The sequence below is a fragment of the Oncorhynchus tshawytscha genome, linkage group LG14 (genome assembly GCF_018296145.1).
Source record: "Oncorhynchus tshawytscha isolate Ot180627B linkage group LG14, Otsh_v2.0, whole genome shotgun sequence".
Classification (NCBI taxonomy): domain Eukaryota; kingdom Metazoa; phylum Chordata; class Actinopteri; order Salmoniformes; family Salmonidae; genus Oncorhynchus; species Oncorhynchus tshawytscha.
The window spans coordinates 2,724,475-2,743,723 of NC_056442.1; the positions used below are offsets into that span (position 1 = coordinate 2,724,475).

General features: G+C 43.9%; 2 protein-coding genes across 2 annotated transcripts; one reads left to right on the forward strand and one right to left on the reverse strand.

Moving 5' to 3' along the window:
• Window positions 1-6,401: 6,401 nt before the first annotated feature.
• On the reverse strand, window positions 6,402-8,675 carry LOC121839230 (ADP-ribosylation factor-like protein 11). The gene is given in 3 exon segments (XM_042296796.1): window positions 6,402-7,177; window positions 8,270-8,371; window positions 8,373-8,675. Coding segments are annotated over 3 exon segments (531 nt in total). The 5' UTR covers window positions 8,495-8,675; the 3' UTR covers window positions 6,402-6,870.
• A 174-nt stretch (window positions 8,676-8,849) lies between these two features.
• Window positions 8,850-16,278, forward strand: LOC121839229 (RCC1 and BTB domain-containing protein 1-like). Its single transcript, XM_042296795.1, is given in 15 exon segments — window positions 8,850-9,306; window positions 10,085-10,320; window positions 10,499-10,649; window positions 10,803-10,969; window positions 11,625-11,783; window positions 11,925-12,032; window positions 12,195-12,337; window positions 14,498-14,688; window positions 14,913-15,039; window positions 15,223-15,374; window positions 15,509-15,523; window positions 15,526-15,570; window positions 15,573-15,637; window positions 16,139-16,232; window positions 16,235-16,278. Coding segments are annotated over 14 exon segments (1,587 nt in total). The 5' UTR covers window positions 8,850-9,306; window positions 10,085-10,194.
• The last annotated feature ends 2,971 nt before the right edge of the window (window positions 16,279-19,249 follow it).

A 19,249-nucleotide genomic window follows, 5' to 3' on the forward strand; every position in this document is an offset into this window, starting at 1 on the left:
TTCTGGCTTGAGTGAACAAGTCTGGTGGTGTACAGTCATTGATCTAGATTCTAGAGACATAGAATGAGAGCCACTTTAAAGAATGGAATTTTTGTCTTGTATCAGCAACTGATACAAGCTTATGCTTTTGGGCAAGATTTTTACTTGCTAACGAAACATGTACTAAAGACGAAAAAGCAACAGATAGCATTTTGGCCTCTGTCTTACTTTTTATACATTTTAGAATCCATATCTCTTTAAGGTGGCTCACAATGTTCCTTTCAACTCTTGTGCATATTAAAGAAAATGAGTTGAAATCCATTTAGCCGTTTGGTCGCTTGTGTTTTTTCACTAGGTAAACTGAGAACCATGGCAAATGCACACTGTTTATTTGGATCCCCATTTAGTTTTTGCAGAAGCAGCAGCTACTCTTCCTGGGGTCTACAAAACTGATAGACAAGGACAGTCGCAACAATGTACACTGCTCAAAAACAAAGGGAACACTAAAATAACACATCCTAGATCTGAATGAATGAAATATTCTTATGAAATACGTTTTTCTTTACATAGTTGAATGTGCTGACAACAAAATCACACAATCAATGGAAATCAAATTTATCAACCCATAGAGGTCTGGATTTGGAGTTGCACTCAAAATTAAAGTGGAAAACCACACTACAGGCTGATCCAACTTTGATGTAATGTCCTTAAAACAAGTCAAAATGAGGCTCGGTAGTGTGTGTGGCCTCCACCTGCCTGTATGACCTCCCTACAACGCCTGGGCATGCTCCTGATGAGGTGGCGGATGGTCTCCTGAGGGATCTCCTCCCAGACCTGGACTAAAGCATCCACCAACTCCTGGACAGTCTGTGGTGCAACGTGGCGTTGGTGGATGGAGCGAGACATGATGTCCCAGATGTGCTCAATTGGATTCAGATCTGGGGAACGGGCGGGCCAGTCCATAGCATCAATGCCTTCCTCTTGCAGGAACTGCTGACACACTCCAGCCACATGAGGTCTAGCATTGTCTTGCATTAGGAGGAACCCAGGGCCAATCGCACCAGCATATGTTCTCACAAGGGGTCTGAGGATCTCATCTCGGTACCTAATGGCAGTCAGGCTACCTCTGGCGAGCACATGGAGGGCTGTGCGGCACCCCCAAAGAAATGGCACCCCACACCATGACTGACCCACTGCCAAACCGGTCATGCTGGAGGATGTTGCAGGCAGCAGAACGTTCTTCACGGCGTCTCCAGACTGTCACGTCTGTCACGTGCTCAGTGTGAACCTGCTTTCATCTGTGAAGAGCACAGGGCGCCAGTGGCGAATTTGCTAATCTTGGTGTTTTCTGGCAAATGCCAAACGTCCTGCACGGTGTTGGGCTGTAAGCACAACCCCCACCTGTGGACGTCGGGCCCTCATACCACCCTCATGGATTCTGTTTCTGACAGTTTGAGCAGACACATGCACAATTGTGGCCTGCTGGAGGTCATTTTGCAGGGCTCTGGCAGTGCTCCTCCTTGCACAAAGGCGGAGGTAGCGGTCCTGCTGCTGGGTTGTTGCCCTCCTACAGCCTCCTCCACGTCTCCTGATGTACTGGCCTGTCTCCAGGTAGCGTCTCCATGCTCTGGACACTACACTGACAGACACAGCAAACCTTCTTGCCACAGCTCGCGTTGATGTCCCATCCTGGGTGAGCTGCACTACCTGAGCCACTTGTGTGGGTTGTAGACTCCGTCTCATGCTACCACTAGAGTGAAAGCACCGCCAGCATTCAAAAGTGACAAACATCAGCCAGGAAGCATAGGAACTGAGAAGTGGTCTGTGGTTATCACCTGCAGAACCACTCCTTTATTGGGGGGTGTCTTGCTAATTGCCTATAATTTCTACCTGTTGTCTATTCCATTTGCACAACAGCATGTGAAATTTATTGTCAATCAGTGTTGCTTCCTAAGTGGACAGTTTGATTTCACAGAAGTGTGATTGACTTGGAGTTACATTGTGTTGTTTAAGTGTTCCCTTTATTTTTTTGAGCAGTGTATAATGTATAATACCAGTGGTGGAAGAAGTACACAATTGTCATACTTGAGTAAAAGTAAAGATACCTTAATAGAAAATGACTCAAGTAAAGTGAAAGTCAGCCAGTAAAGTAATAATTGAGTAAAAGTATGGGTAAAAAGTATATGTTTCAAATTCCTTAATATTAAGCAAACCAGACAGCACCATTTTCTTGTTTTTTAAATGTATGGACAGCCAGGGGCACACTCAAACACTCAGATTAGAAATGAAGCACTTGTTTAGTGAGTCGGTCAGATCATAGGCATTAGGGGTGACTAGATTTGTTATCTTGATAAGTGTGGGAAATTGACAATTTTCTGTCCTGCTAAGCATTCAAAATGTAACATGTACTTTTGGATGTCGGGATAAATGTATGGAGTAAAAAGTACATTATTTTCTTTATGAATGTAGTGAAGTAAAAGTAGTCAATATGAATAGTGAAGTACAGATACCCAAAACTACTTAAGTACTTTACACCACTGTAAAATACGATATACAAACAGTATAAAGTTTGACTAATCAAATGTACTATGCTTTATTTCTACTATTGTCAATCGTTGTCCAATCTGCTGTCCAAGGTCCTGATATCGGACCTCCTCCTGGTTGATTCTACAATCGGCGTGGCAAGATGGTCGACTGACCGCTCTAACAATTTCTCAAAGGCTTGCGGCAGGCGAGATCAGATGGGAACATTCTAGCCAATGAGAGAGCAGATACCCGTAAGAACTTGCACAACCGATAGAAAAAATCGTCGCAATATCACCGTGCAGGACATCAGTACACTCTTAATAATTTAAGTATTATGAAACGTATATTTGATCAAACAAGCCTCACCTATCAAAATAGCAATTAACTTGTATCTTCACTAGATTCGACACTCTTGGTCTGCTTAAACGCTTATTTTCACGCAGACAGATTTTGGGCGGAGTCGAGACTCGCTTCGCCTCCGGTTCACCAACTTCAGCTCCCCCTTCATTTTCTGTTGCAACAGCATGTGACCTTTAATGTCAATCAGTGTTGCTTCTCTAAGTGGACAGTTTGATTTCACAAGTGTGATTGACTTGGAGTTGTGTGTTTAAGTGTTCCCTTTATTTTTGAGCAGTGTATTAGAATGGGGAAATTTGTGAGCTTCCACCATTGTAATGAAGTCAACTGGGTGGGACTTCAAACTTCATTGAATGATCCCGCCTGGTGACTCTGTTACCGTCATGTCCAACCGGGTCATCCAGGATGGATCAGCCAATCATGAAGAAGAAAATGTACTACTTCAAAATTGAGATTGACAGCATCGGCAGGGCAGGCATACACTGTAATGTCACAGATACAAAGATGAGTCCTCTATCCAGCTTTATGGACGAGACAATAGTTGCAAGTTCAAAGAGTAATTTGCATGGTTTGAGTCGAGTTTTCTGTGAAAAATGGTATCAGTGGCGTTTAAAGAAGTCCAATCTCTCTTTACTCCCGTGACGGTTTATTCTCTGCTGGCCTGCGCCCGCTCAGTTCGTCGTGGGTTACATCCTCGCGCAGACATGGGGACGAAAATGCTCTGGAACTGATAGATGGGTGCTCGTGTGGCTTTTCTACCACGCAATTGTTCACATTACCTTGGTGAGTGTGTGATGTGAGTGAGAAGGCTTGTCAACAGAAAGTTAATTTGCAGTGTACATGTTGCTGCGGTTCCAACAAGTGACTTCAGGCAATATTTTTCTGAACTTTAAGTAGGCTACCTGTGCAATGTAAAAAAAAATAAAAAAATGGATTAAACAAAATAATTTATAGTACTGTGTATTGAACTTTTTTTTTATCATGCAAAATATAAATTAAATTAACAATGGTGCGTGTGTTTAAGATGTGCTTTGGAGCCTGGTTGTGGGAGACATCTAGTGGACATAGTATTAAAATGAATAATGAATAATATACAGGAATGGAGTATCAATCACTGTTAGTGCTGGAGTAGAACAAAAACGTGCACCCTCTGGCCCTGGGGTCCCCCAGGAATGTATTGAGATACTGCTCTAACAGATATCCTGTCCATGTAGGGAAGGAGTATGGAAAGGCAGATGAGCGCTGGCTCCACTCTGACCCCACCATCGTCTCCTTGGAGTTGCTGACGGTGGTCCTGGATGGCATCCACGCTGGTGCTTGTCTATGCCATCGTCAAGGACAAAACTACAGGTAGGAACACTGGTACTAAATATGCTTCATTGTCAGGCTTTTCTCATGCTGTATGCCATTCATTTCTATATTGGTACCATATTTCTTTATAGAGAACACTAATTATATACAGAATTGTCCCATTACACAAAGAGTGTTTTCCCATTAGACACTATCAAAATGTAAATTGACTTGCTGTCTTCAGCATGTGATGTGTTGAATGACCTATTACCATCTACAGTGCCTTGGAAAGTATTCGGCCCCCTTGATTGGAGCCACATTTCAGGCTTCAAACATAAAGATTAAAACTGTATTTTTTGAAGAATCACACAAGTGGGACACAATCATAAGTGGTCCGACATTTATTGGCAGTTCAAACATTTGTCAGAGCAAAAACCAAAAATTGGGCGTGCAAAATTATCCGACGAGCTCTGAGACAGGTTAATCAAGGTGTAGCCATCTGGGGAAGGGTACCAGCTTTTCTGCAGCATTGAAGTTTTGCCAAGAACACAGTGGCCATTCCTCCATTCAAAAATGGAAGAAGTTGGATGGAACCACTAAGTGAACTCTTCCAGCTTTCAGTTCTTTCCAAACTCGAGGATTCAGGGAGAAGGGCTTTGACTTGGCCATTCTAGACACCTGGATTGTTTATTTTTGAACCATTCCATTGTAGAGTTCCTCTGTGGAGATGTTTTGGATCATTGTCTTGAAACACCCTTTTGGAAGACAAACCCAGTCTCAGGTCACTCAGACTCCAAATCAGGTTTTCTTAGAATGGAAGTATTTGGCTCCATCCATCTTCCCATAATTTTGGCCATCTTCCCTGTCCCTGCTGAAGAAAAGCAGGCCCAAACCTTGATGCTGCCTAAACCACCATGTTTGACAGAGGGACAAGGTTCTCTCAGGGTGATGGGCTGTGTTGCTTCCACGCCAAACATATCTTTGCCTGTTCCAAAAAGTTCAATTTTGGTTTCAGGAAACCAGGCACCTTCTTCCACATGTTGGTATGTGGCAGCCCAGTTGGCTTGTGGCATGATTTAAACAACACTTTTATGGATATCTTTAAGAAATGTCTTCTTGCCACTCTTCCATAAAGGGAATTTGTGCAATATACGACTGATTGTTGTCAAATGGACAGAGTCTCCACCTCAGCTGTAGATCTCGGCAGTTCATCCAGAGTGATCATGGGCCTCTTGGCTGCATCTCTGATCAACCACCCTGATGAGCTGAAAGCCAAGAGGGACGGCCAGGGTCTTGGTAGATTTGCAGTGGTCTGATACTCCTTCCATTTCAATAGGCCCAGCCAGAGCCCGGGATGTTTAAAGCTTGGGAAACCTTTGTATCAAACATCTCTGGCTTTAAAGTTCTTCAAACAGCTGACCTGCCTGGTGTGTTCCTTATTCCATGATGCCTGACAGATCTTGAGAGGATCTGCAGGTGCAATACGGAGACTTGAAACACAGGTGGATTGTATTTATCATCATTAGTCATTTAGGTCAACATTTCAAGAAGACTCACTGAACTTCTGGAGAAGTTTGTGCTTCAAAGTAAAGTGTCTGAATATTTTGTATGCCCAATGTTTTTCAGTTTTTGATTTGTTAAAAAAGTTTGAAAATGTCAAAAATGTTTTTGCTTTGTCATGATTGTGTATTGTGTGTAGATTGCTGAGAACTCCCCATTTAATCCATTTTTAGAATGTTGCTTTAATGTAACAAAATGTGGAAAAAGTCAAGGGGTCTGAATACTTTCCTAATGCACTGTACATGGAAAATATAGCCTGGGCGCAAGTTGGTTATCAGCCTAAGTAAACTTGCCATTGTTTGTTTTGAATCTCAAATGGTCAACATGTGTTTTTAGCCTGTCTTGTTGTTGCACAGTCTGGCCCTCCGGGTGAATAGTCTCCTTGTCTGTTTGTTTTCAGGCACTTTGTCCAGATCACGTTGTGTGTGTGTGAGTTGTACAGAGGCTGGGTGACCTTCTGTCCAGACAGGCTGGCAGGCAGCCCCAACCTCAAATCAGACCACTGGCTCTACTTATGGATCTACCTGGTCTTCTTCAATGGGGTGTGGGTGGTGGTGCCTGGACTGCTGCTGTGGCAATCGTGGCTGTCACTCAAATGACTTCACCCCTCCTACCAAGCCCGAAGAAGCAGAATTAGACATTTTGTATGTACATAATAGGCATTAGCATGCCCACTACACAGAAAGGTCTGGCTACACAAACATTATAATGCCATTTAGCAGACAGACATTTACATTAGGTTTAGCATGTTTTATTATTTTATCATTAATATAAATAGTGATGAATCTGCAAACAAATATTAGTTGCCCTAGCTATCTTTCCCCACATCTCCAAAGTGTAACAATACTCTCCAGTCTCTCTTAGCAGGCACATTTAACTGCTGTGATGTTAAGTGTTAAATCTCAACCATTTTGATTGCACAATCAAAATGCCCTAATGGATCCTGTGCTTAGTTCATAATTGGATTGAGAATCCTGGCTCTTCCACAATCATTGTTCGGTTATAATCTGCATTTCAAATGGCACCCTATTCCCTTTATAGTGCACTACTTCTGAGGTACTTTAACATTGTTCTAGTTTAAGGTAGTGCACTATATGGTCAGTATCTCCGACTTGTCAAGTGTCTCTCACAGTGATATCTCCACTGACGTGTCTCCTCTCAGCTCTTCTTGATGAGTTTGGCCACAGAGAGGAAGGCTTGCTGGAGCCCCATTCCCTTCAGGCCGCTGCATGCCTGGATCTGCCAGGCTCGGTCTTTGTAGCTGGGCAGCTCCAGCTGGTTGGACACCTCTCTGATGTTCATGGTGTTGGAGAGGTCCTTCTTGTTAGCCAGCACCATCAGAGGTATTCCCTTCATGTTGACGTCGGACAGAACATTCTTCAGAGCCTTCTGAGCATCCCCTATACTGGCCCGGTCACTACTGTCCACCACGAACACCATAGCCTTACAGCCCTCCAGGTAGTACCTGCCAATTATAGAACCAGGGTAGTGTCTAGCTAATGATATTGCAATTTTAGCAAGTCATTAGTTGAGGATAAAAGGTTATTCTATTCCAGTACTCTACCAACCTGATCATGGGACCGGAGACAGAATGTGCAATTATTTGTTCTAGACTTTTAACTGTTACACACCTGATTAAACTACACTGAACAAAAATATAAACTCAACAACATGTTTCATTGAAATATAAGTCCATTTTCATGTTTAGTGGTTAGAGCGTTGCTGTAACCGGAATATAAGATGACATACATTTTGAACAGGCAGTTAACCCACTGTTCCTAGGCCGTTATTGAAAATAAAATTTGCCTCATCTCAATATTTTTTGCCTCACAAATTTTGTGCACAAATTTGTTTACATCCTTGTTAGTGAGCATTTCTTCTTTGCCAAGATAATCCATCCACCTGACCAGTGTGGCATATTAAAAAGCTGATTAAACAGCATGATCATTACACTGGTGTACCTTGTGCTGGGGACAATAATGCCACTAAAATGTGCAGTTGTCACAAAATTCCACAGATATCAAGTTGAGGGAGCATGAAATTGGCATGCTAACTGCATAAATGTCCACCAGAGCTGTTGCCTGAGTATTGAATGTTCATTTCTCTACCATAAGCTGCCTCCAACGTTGTTTTAGAGAAATTGCGTAAAAAACTGACCTCACAACCGCAGACCATGTATAACCCTGCCAGCCCAGGACCTCCACATACGGCTTCAGCTGCGGGATTGTCTGAGACCAGCCACCCAGGTAGTAGATGAAACTGTCTGTAATGAAGCCCTTTTGTGCAGGGATTTTTTTCCCTTCTGATTGGCTGGGCCTGGCTCCCCAGTGGATGGGCCTATGCCCTCGCAGGCCCACACCCCTGCCTAGTCATGTGAAATCCATAGATTAGGGCCTATTTAATTCAATTGACTGATTTACTGTGACTCCGTAAAAGTGTTAATTGTTGTTTATATTTTTTGTTCAGTCTAATAACAGGCATTATGATTAGTGGAATGAGATGTGTTCGTAGTACTGGGCTAAAACAGAAATAGAATAGCACAGAACCAACAACTCACCTCCAGTTGACCCTCATCTCCCCCTGTCCGCCCACATCCCACACGGTCAAGGCCGTTTTCTTGTTCAGATCCAGTGTCACCACGTTGAAGCCCACGGTGGGAAGTATCCATCACCAACCCTGTCTTGAGCCTGAAGAGCAGGGTGGACTTTCCAGATGAGCCCAGGCCCATCAGAACAACCGTGGGAGTCCTCTTGATGTCCCTCTTGGATAGAAGCAGCCCCATGACAGACGCACTTGGCTAGGCAAAGCAGGGTCTGAGGTAGAAGGTAAAGAGGAAGTACGGCAGTCCCACCTCTGCTTCTGAACAATGTTAGTTTGTTGGGTCTTCCTCGGTAGTCTCTGATTTACATCAACAAAAGGAGATTAGGTGATATGTGCAACCAGTGGCTCTTCTCGATTTTAAATGTTTTGTATTTTTGTCTGGGAGTAGGCGTGAAAGCGTCAGGTGTGCCCACTTGCGAATAAAACTTGAGTTTGCGTTTCAGAATAGAAACATGGTCACATGAGATCCAGTCTTTTCACATTCTTCTTTTAGAGGCTGTACCAACAGGCTTTCTCAGTTTCTCTATACTCAAAATGCATCCTCCCTCATTGCGCAGATCTAGGGTTTGATTGGTGAAAGCAGTGGGGTGATTATTACCACAAGGGAGGAAAGTATGTTTTTATTATTTTAATTGGGCCTATGTTTTTTTATTATTTTTTTTAAACACCAGCGGGCTGAAAACGGTTATTCTTAATTCCCATTTCTTGCGTTCGGAGTTGGCAAGAGAACAATAGACTGGCACCCAGGCTAGGCGCATGTGTCCTAAAATCTTCTCAACCGTGGACTCTGTCCGCCGATGACCTAAACCAAGCGCACCTTCTTTCAGCCCATGACGTCAGAGTGTCCATCTGGACCAACAATATGGACGGGGCTCGAGCGCAAAACTATCGCTAAACTCAAAGCGGCTGCCTGGTACCCTTACATCAGCGACGACAACAACGAAGTGACAGCTTTATTTTGGTAATCGTGATTTCAAATCATATTTACTTGAGGTAGGTTAATTAATAGTCGAGCTGTTAAATGTGTCTTTCTTGTTTCTCTCCTCAGTTTTCTTGACGATATGGAGCTATGCTTTAGGTACAGTAACGTTACAGCTTGCTAGCTATTAGTCAGCGCTGAATCTATCCAGCTAGGTTCTAGGCTAGCTTGCTTTGTAAATAGCCAGCGAACTGTAAACAGCAAAGGGAGACTGCCATGGGTGCAGCCTTCAACGTAGTGAATCGTTTGACCAGTCACTGTTAGGTGACCGTTACCATGTCGCAAGCTAGTTTGCTACCTGGCAGAAGGTAAGCTAACTACTGTTAGCCAGCTAGGAGGCTAATGGATGCCGCATCTGTTGTGGCTGAGATTCACGACTGTAATCCCAATGCCTGGCCAGAGATGCGTTGGCTCTGCAGTACTTACGTAGTTAGCTACCTAGCTAGTCATCCATTTATTTAACCAACTGTATGAGACAGTTGAAAGATCTGGATGGGAACGTTTGCCATATAAAGTAGCCATTCCATCTCCATCTGCATGTTGTCTGTATGGCCCAATACTATTTAAAACCATGTCGATATCATCGTGAGCATCCAGAGATGGCATTATAAAGTCCTGAAGTCATGTCTAATTTACTTCTTTGAGCAATTTATTAATATATATATAGCAATATATATAACATATATATATATATATATATATATATATGAAACCAGGGTGCCTCACCACTGAGGTTTAGACTAAGACACAGTGTTTTGTTTGTGTCTGTCTTTGATGGTTGTCTTGTAACAGTGTTAGCGGGGACAGTGGTGGCCTCACAGCCCCTGCATCTCCTTCCTCTGTGCCCCCCCGTCCTCACCCCGAACCCCCCACCGTGGAGAGCCAGAGTGAGGTACCCAGCCATGGTGGATGTGGAGAAGTGGCCCCTCTTCACCCTGCTGGGGGCTCAGGTGGTCTCCCGCATCAGGCAGGCCTGTGTCTTCGGAACCTCAGCCAACGAAGCCATCTACATCACCCAGGACGATGAGGTGAGACTGGGGGCGTCTTGATTATATAGAACAACTTTATTGTTTTTTATGTAGTAGAGAACTCTCTGGAAAGCAGTGGAAATGGTTACTGAGTGGAGTTTCTTGGTTAAATAAATATAATTACATGTAATGGCATACTCTCCCTGCCTTCTCCTCTTTGTCTCTGATCTCCCTGTAGGTGTTGGTGTTTGGGCTGAACTGCAGTAACTGTCTGGGGACGGGAGACAGTCAGAGCACCATGGTCCCTAAGAAACTAGACTTCCTCCAAGGCAAGAAGGTGGTCAGTCTTAGCTATGGCAGTGGACCACACATCTTACTGGCCACAGAAGGTATGGTGCCCACTTTCCTTACCTTTTTTTACCACCACCAAATGGCAACGTTGGCACGTTACTAGAACTTTACCAAAAGCCAGTATAATTGTCATAGTATAATTTTGCAGCTTACTTAAATAGCTCTGTTACTTTGGTGCGTTTGTTTCTCAGGGGGAGAGTTGTTTGCCTGGGGGCACAATGGATACAGCCAGCTGGGCAACGGGACCACCAACCAGGGGGTGTCACCCATCCTGGTTTCAACCAACCTGCAGAACAAGAAAATAACACAAGTGGCCTGTGGGTCCCATCACTCTCTGGCCCTGACACACGATGGAGAGGTGAGGGGATAGAAGAAGGGAAATACTTTTACAGGGGAAGAAGGGAAGTCCTTTTACATACACTTGTAACCCTGAAATAAGCCTGTTTCAAGATGTCAGTGTCTTAATGCTACTGCTACAGTACTACTGCTAGGTACATGATGTTTAAGAGAATAAAAACACTGTTGATGAACATGAGTGGAGTATTGGTGGAGGTTGTGTGTAGCCTGTCAGTGTGTGGAGTGGACTATGGAACCCTGTCAGGTTCAAGTTTTCTAACCAGAGCTGATCAGTGGTCACTTTAAGTGGTTTATGTTTGTCCCAGCAGCAGGTTAGGAAGGTATTATCTCAGTTCACTGTGTCCAGGCTGGCTGCATCTAACCCAGGCCCACTGGCCTGGTCTCACACACAATCTGTTCACTGTGTCCAGGCTGGTTGTATCTAACCCAGGCCCACTGGCCTGGTCTCACACACGATTGAAGTTAATGTAGAAATTATTAATGATTTCCAAAAGTAGATATTTAGGGCTATCTTGGATGTGTTGAAATATGTTACTCAGCACTGTAAAGGGATAGTTACTACATGCCCTAATATCATGGTTACCTAGGATCACTGGTCACAAGGTGTGATTGTGTATAGTGTTGACAGTCGGTGTGTATATGATTGTATCTGCTAGGTGTTTGCGTGGGGTTACAACAACTGTGGCCAGGTGGGCTCAGGTGCCACAGCCAACCAGCCAACCCCCCGCAGGGTGACCAACTGCCTGCAGGGTAAAGTGGTGATGGGCATCGCCTGTGGACAGACCTCCTCCATGGCTGTGCTCGACAATGGGGAGGTGAGAGACCAAGCCCTTGGGAAGGATGGGTTTATATTGTATAGTTCCCTCCGGTCCAGAGAAAGTCAAAGCAAAATGTTATATAGCAACATGTACATAAAGGAAGATATTGCTGACTACAGTGGCCTGCGTGTGTTGCAGGTGTTTGGCTGGGGCTACAATGGGAATGGCCAGCTGGGAGTGGGCAACAACGGTAACCAGCTGACCCCCTGTCGCCTTGCAGCCCTCCAGGGTCTCTGTGTACTACAGGTAAGACTGGACAGTAGTGTACACTACTACCACCTGTATGTCTCTATCTGAATCATCTACTCATGTCTACTTCAACTCAAACTAATACAAAACAGAACTGAGCCCAGAGCCTTGTTGCTGTCCACTCCCACTGTGTAAAACCCTTAAGGACTTGTCTTCTAGATCGCGTCAGGCTTCGCCCACTCCCTGGCTTTAACAGATGAGGGCCTGCTGTATGCCTGGGGGGCTAACACCTACGGACAGCTGGGTACTGGCAACAAGAGCAACCAGCTCAGTCCTGTACACATCATGGCTGAGAAGGAGAGGTAAGGGAGAGAACACACTCACAGGATTGAGATGTAGCTCTGGTGGCTGCTACTGCCCACTAAAAGCCCCAGTTGAAACCGTCATCTTTCAGAGACCCATGGTTAGTTCTCTTTTCTCTTCGTGTTCTCTGTTGTATTCCATCAGTGTGGGTCCATACGGTAACACTGCATAGTCCAAACATTGGCTCACACCAGTTCTGGAATAATCTGTCTCTGAGTTTACATTGTCCCTGTCACAATGACGCAAAACTAGAATGGAGGGGAGAGAGGGGGCCATTATGTTGTGGGCTGGGGTACAGATGGTTTTGACACTTGACAGGCATGAACTTTTCACTGAAAACATGCAAACCAGTTATTGGGATTTAATTCGGGAATAGATCGTGGACATTTGTCATGTTCATTTCTATCTCTGAATGTTGTGTAACATGTCATAACACTCTTGAATGAGCCTCAGGTTGGCCTTGAGATCAAGCTACAAGACAGAGGGCACAATAAAACCAGCAACCTTCTGTGTTCATGGAATACGGTCATGGCTAAAAAGGATACAGTTTATGTCAAATTGACGTCAAAGTATAATATTTTAGCTAACCCTAACCTAATACTCCTAAGCTGCTACGTTAATTTTCCTAACCTGCTGCGAAAGATCAATTCTGACATAAGCTACACTAATGACCAAAAGTATGTGGACACCTTCTCATTGAACATCTCATTCCAAAATCATGGGCATTAATATGGGCTTGGTCCCCCCCCTTGTTGCTATAGCAGCCTCCACTCTTCTGGGAAGGCTTTCCACTAGATGTTGGAACATTGCTGCGGGGACTTGCTTCCATTCAGCCACAAGCATTAGTGAGGTCGGGCACTGATGTTGGCCGAATAGGCCTGGCTCGCAGTCTGCGTTCCAATTCATCCCAAAGGTGTTCGATGGGGTTCTGTGCAGGACAGTCAAGTTCTTCCACACCGATCTTGACAAGCCATTTCTGTATAGAACTCGCTTTGTGCCTGGGGGTATTGTCATGCTGAAACAGGAAAGGGCCTTCCTCAAAGTTGGAAGCACAGAATGGTCTAGAATGTCATTGTATGCTGTAGTGTTAACATTTCCCATCACTGGAACTAAGTGGCCTAGCCCCAACCATGAAAAACAGCTCCAGACCATTATTCCTCATCCACCAAACTTTACAGTTGACACTATCCATTGGGGCAGGTAGCTTTCACCTGGCATCCTCCAAACCCAGATTCATCCACCTGACTGCCAGATGGTGAAGCGTGATTCATCACTCCAGAGAACACGTTTCCGCTGCTCCAGAGTCTAATGACGCTCCAGCTGACGCGCATGGCATTGCGCATGGTGATCTTATGCTTGTGTGTGGCTGTTTTGAAATTTTCTTGAAGCTTTTTTTAAAATGTTACCCCCTTTTTCTTCCAGTGGCATCCAATTTAGTCTGTTTGAGTGTTTTTAGTAGCTACTATCTTGTCTCATCGCTACAACACGCTCAGCACTCGGGAGAGACGAGTTCTGAAAGTCATGCGTCCTCCGATACACGGCTGAGCTGCTTCTTGCTCTAGATGTTTCCACTTCAGGAAACACTGTGCACCTGGCAACCTTGGTTAGTTGACTTAGGCCCACCACGGAGTTGCTGGTGCGCGATGAGACAAGGACTTGTTGGAAAGGTGGCAACCCGGACGACGCTAGGCCAGGTTGAAAGTCACGGAGCTCTTCGGTCACGGCCGGTTCTACTGCCAATGTTTCTCTGATGGACAGCGTGGCTGCTGCAGTACAGCGCCCTTATACACCTGTCGCACCCGGGACAGGTGTGGCTGAAATGGCCAAATCCACTAATTCAAAGGGGTGTCCAGATACTTTAGTACATAGTGTATATCCCATATAGTTAAATTCATGGAACAGCAGTGACTTCAGCAGTGTCCTGTCATTCTTCCTTCTCTTTTTGTGTTTCCTGTCTTCATCTTAGGGAGAGGAGAGGCCCACCGTAGGCAGCAAAAGGACAAGGAAAACACTGAGAGGCGTGGCACAGAGAGACAGAGTAGGGAGACGTGTAAAAAGAAACAATGCACTCAAGAATCACAGAATTTCTTTTTGCGGTCAAAAGACACAGGAGTACCGTTACACAGACACTCTGTGTGTGTAACACCCCCCCCCAGCAGGATAGTGGAGATCGCGGCGTGCCACTCCACACACACATCTGCCTGTAAGACCCAGAGCGGCCAGGTGTACATGTGGGGCCAGTGTAGGGGTCAGTCCATCGTGCTGCCACACCTCACACACTTCTCCTGCACTGACGACGTCTTTGCCTGCTTCGCTACGCCGTCTGTCATGTGGAGGCTACTCTCCATGGGTGAGTTAATTTAATCATTTATTAAATGTTATTTAAAGGTGCAGTATGTAACTTGGTTATGTATTTTTTTTCTGATCTCTAAGTAGGCGGTTCCCCTAACCAATGGTCTAGGATAACCCTCTCTCTCTCACACACACACACACACACACACACACACACACACACACACACACACACACACACACACACACGATTCCCAGCTAAGGCGTTGTGTTCTGTTGTAGAGCATGATGACTTCCTGACTGTGGCCCAGTCTCTGAGGAAAGAGTTCGACAGCCCTGAGACGGCCGACCTCAAGTTCAGTGTGGATGGGAAATACATCCACGTACACAAGGCCGTGCTCAAGATCCGGTATGTGAATCTTTGTAAAAAAAATATATATATATTTTTTTAAACTGCTGAAGCAAGCACACACATTTTATTTGAAGTAATGTAGCTTTTCTAGTTTAGCCTTTCCAATAGGACCAACCAGGTACAATAAAACCTGTCTATAGACGTAACACGACAACATGTGTCCATCATTGTTTCTGTCAGGTGTGAACACTTCCGCTCCATGTTCCAGTCCCACTGGACAGAGGACATGAAGGAGGTGATTGAGATCGACCAGTTCTCCTACCCCGTCTACCGCTCCTTCTTGGAGTTCCTCTACACTGACAACGTAGACCTGCCCCCAGAGGACGCCATTGGTGAGTTGGACTGAAGCAGGAATCCTGTTTAGGATCTATACGGGGCCCCAGAATCAAAACAAATGACTTTATTGAGTTATAAAAGTCCATCCATAGGAAAGCCGCTGTGTGTACGAACTGTGTCTCTGTTTCAGGCCTGTTGGACCTGGCCCATCCTACTGTGAGAACCGTCTGAAACGTCTGTGTCAACACATCATCAGAGAGGCATCACCGTGGAGAACGCCTTCTCTCTGCTCTCTGCCGCCGTGCGATACGACGCTGAGGTGAGACACACTGTGACAGTGTCACTACTAAGGGTTAACCACTCCGATGCTTACTGGTTACCACAAGCTTCTTGAGGCTGCCTTCTACGAGAGACGTTAGCCATGTCATTATGGACATATTAGTCAGATGACCTCGTATTCCATCTTATACATATTTAGGTACTGTATGCCAGGGTTAGGCAACTAGATTCAGCCGCGGGCTGTTTTTTTATGCGTAGGGGATGGTTGGGGTGCTGGAACATAATTATAAGTTGTACTCTACAAATTGGATACAACTAAGCCCCAAAATAGATTTGATTTGAAAATAACAAAGATACCTTGATTGCATACGTTAAGCTGTTTTTTTTTTTTCTGAATTCTTGGTGACTTTAGTCTTTTCTGACCAAAACTAAGGTGGGCCCCAAACATCACTGGGGGGCGGTTTGGGCGGACTTGTTGTTGACCTGCTGTATACTGTACCCGTGTTCATACTGTGACTGGATGTGATCGGCTTCCCTGTAGGACCTGGAGGAGTTCTGCTTCAAGTTCTGTGTGAACCACCTGACAGAGGTGACCCAGACTGCAGCCTTCTGGCAGATCGATGGCAACATGCTCAAAAGTTCATCTGCAGAGCCAGCCGCTGTGGGGCCTTCAAAAACTGACTGACCACTAACCAGCCCCGGAAGGAAGGGGGAAAGGGCTGGCATGAACTAGTTTGGCTTGACACTACTTGGCCATGGTAGAAAGGACAAGAAATAAATGGTATGAACATGGAAGCGGCTAGCTTGAACCTGGATCCCTAAATTGCCATATTATTAATCCATTGAGACAATGTCTGGCGCGTCTGGTGAGGTCATCTGGTGACTATGGCTCACCTCAGTTACACAGCCAAAAAGCCAAAGCCAGTCCCTGCCTGTACCTAATATTCCACGTGGACAGATGGCACTGTGGGGAGGAAGTTCCTTTACCAGTCAAAACAGTGACATCAAAGTTCATTGCTGTACTGCATGTTTACAAACCTGCTAAATGGCATCAGACTGCTCATTTAGTGTCAGTTTAATTGGAGGACCATAGATCCCTAGCTTAAGATGGACACGGTTACATGCCTGACAATGTCTGGTGGCAGGTGATGGCAGTCAACTTACGATTTTTAGATTTTTATTATATATTTTTTGCATCAAAGTTGTGTACTTTGCTCTACTGTTGAAGGGTTTTGATGTAGCTGGCCAGAAATATATTTGACAGGGTTTTATGGTTCAGAGCCTGTGGATGTTTTGAGAAATGACAGTTTCAATATGATTTGTAATATGCTGTGTACTGACAAGTAGAGCAGAGCTTGTCATTTATTCATTCAGGCACGTTAATTCTCGAGACTTGAGATGAACATGGTGATGCAATGCAACAATGAGCAGGAAGTTGGTTTTCAACTCTTCAGTTCTTTTACCAGACAGAAAACAAAACATTTGGACCATATACAACTTGTTACTGTGTGAACTTTTTTTATTCTTACAAAAATAGATATTATCTACATTTTTTACTATTACTTATTGCATTCCTTTGGTTGAGATTACTCCACCCCAGCATTTCCAATCATTCTGCTGCTTTGAATATTGTTTTAATGGTTTAACGTTCATTACTACATTCTAATTTACTTTGAAGTGAGTGTTTGTACTGAAATTTAAATTCAATGCATTGTACTCTTAGATTTGTTGTTTATTATTTAGGATGGAAAGAGTTTATATTGATGCCGCAATTCCCAACATGTTTATCGACTTGCAAAAAATGAAATGCAACCACTTTGAAATAAACAAAACTACATTATTGTATACAATGCTGGATGATGCATTAGAAATTACTTCATATATTATTGTTTTGAACATTCATATGAGCAATAAGAGATAATTACAAACATGTCCTTATGCTGCCATCTAGAGGCCATCACATACATTCTCTAATCCTAGAGACACTTGCCAAATGAATACCTTTTTATTTTAACCTGGAGGGTCAAGCCCTGAATGCTGATTGGCTGACAGCTGTGGTATATCACACCCTATACCACGGGTATGATAACATTTATTTCTACTGCTCTAATTACGTTGGTAACCAGTTTATAATAGCAATAAGGCACCTCAGGGGTTTGATGTATGGCCATTGTACCACAGCTAAGGGCTGTGTTCAGGCATTTCGTTGTGCTTAAGAACAGCCCTTAGCCGTGGAATATTGGCCATATACCACACCTCCACGGGCCTTATGTTTTAAGATTATCACGTCATGAATGAAATTACATACTTATAGTGGAATGCAGATGTAATCTGACAATTGTTTTTTAATTGCAACCAAGAATGCAGAACATTTACAACAAACACTGCGCTTGACAGTTCTGGGGGTTGGGTGTAAGACTAGCTCCGCCTATTTGTTCTACGTCAGAAGATATAGGAAGAAGCCTAGCTTAGCTGTTCAGAAACCAACATCAAATCATCATACGTATTTGCCTTGTCTGGAGACGTTCGCTACATTTTACATTCAATTGATTGAATGGCAACGACGGATACTGTACAGTCGAACCAATATTTGAAACCAACCTGTGCCGCTTCATGCAACTGTAAAGGATATCGCGATGTAAGGGAAGCCAGCACACAAACCGACACCAAAGTACAAGGTGAGACTACTGCGCTGTCAGTTACTGGCGAGTTGACAGCTTGACAGAAAATGCTGCGAATGTTTTTACTGTTCGATATAATATTGCTACTCACACGGAATAATGAGCTTTGAGGCATATTAAAAATAAAGACGTAATTGTGTCACCGTCTAGGCTTTTATTAGTTTGAACCCACAAGTCTGTAACCTACCTAGTGACTGTCTAGAAACGTCCAAACGGGATCCTTGGGACGTCCCAACTGTCTGACGTCACCCCATTTGAATTTTTTATTTTATTTTATTTACAAATATCCTCAAACAAAAGAATAGTCACATGCAAACAAGAATACAAACTATTTACATTGCCAGGAATCCTAAACAAACAAATCATATCAATAATACAAGTTTGAATTGCCTTTTTGTTTTTCATTTTAGTTAAAGTCGTGCCATATTGTTTAAACTCAAAGTGAAAAAAGTTAGGTTTTGAATTAGACCATTTGTGAATATGAAATTGACCTACTATTATTAGCAGTTTAATTAAATATACTACATCTTTATGTCAGAATTTCTGAAATTAATCATATCAAAACCATTAAATAGTACAACCGGTCCTATTTTTTTTGTTGTAACAATTTTGTCACCCCATTGAAGTTGAAACTTAAATGGTAGCGGTTTCGGGTAGTGGCGATCCAAGGATCATGTGACTGGTTCTGCAAAAATGTCTTGAGCTTTAAGGCACCGGACAGGTAAGCTGGGCTTGCTCTGTAATAGTAGGGTTGCTGGATCAAGCATCCGTTTGGTTGTTCTCCCCTATGAATGCCAGAGTCACATGTTTTGAAGAGAAATGTACTGGCCAACAGTTTCACATTCTATGTCAGAGCTCCAGAGTTGCAGTGGGAAGAGGAAGCAAATGTCTTTATGGATGGAACTTTTCCCCAAGGAGGAACCAGAAGACGTAAACCAGAATGACATCAGATTTGGCCCTACAGTGCATTC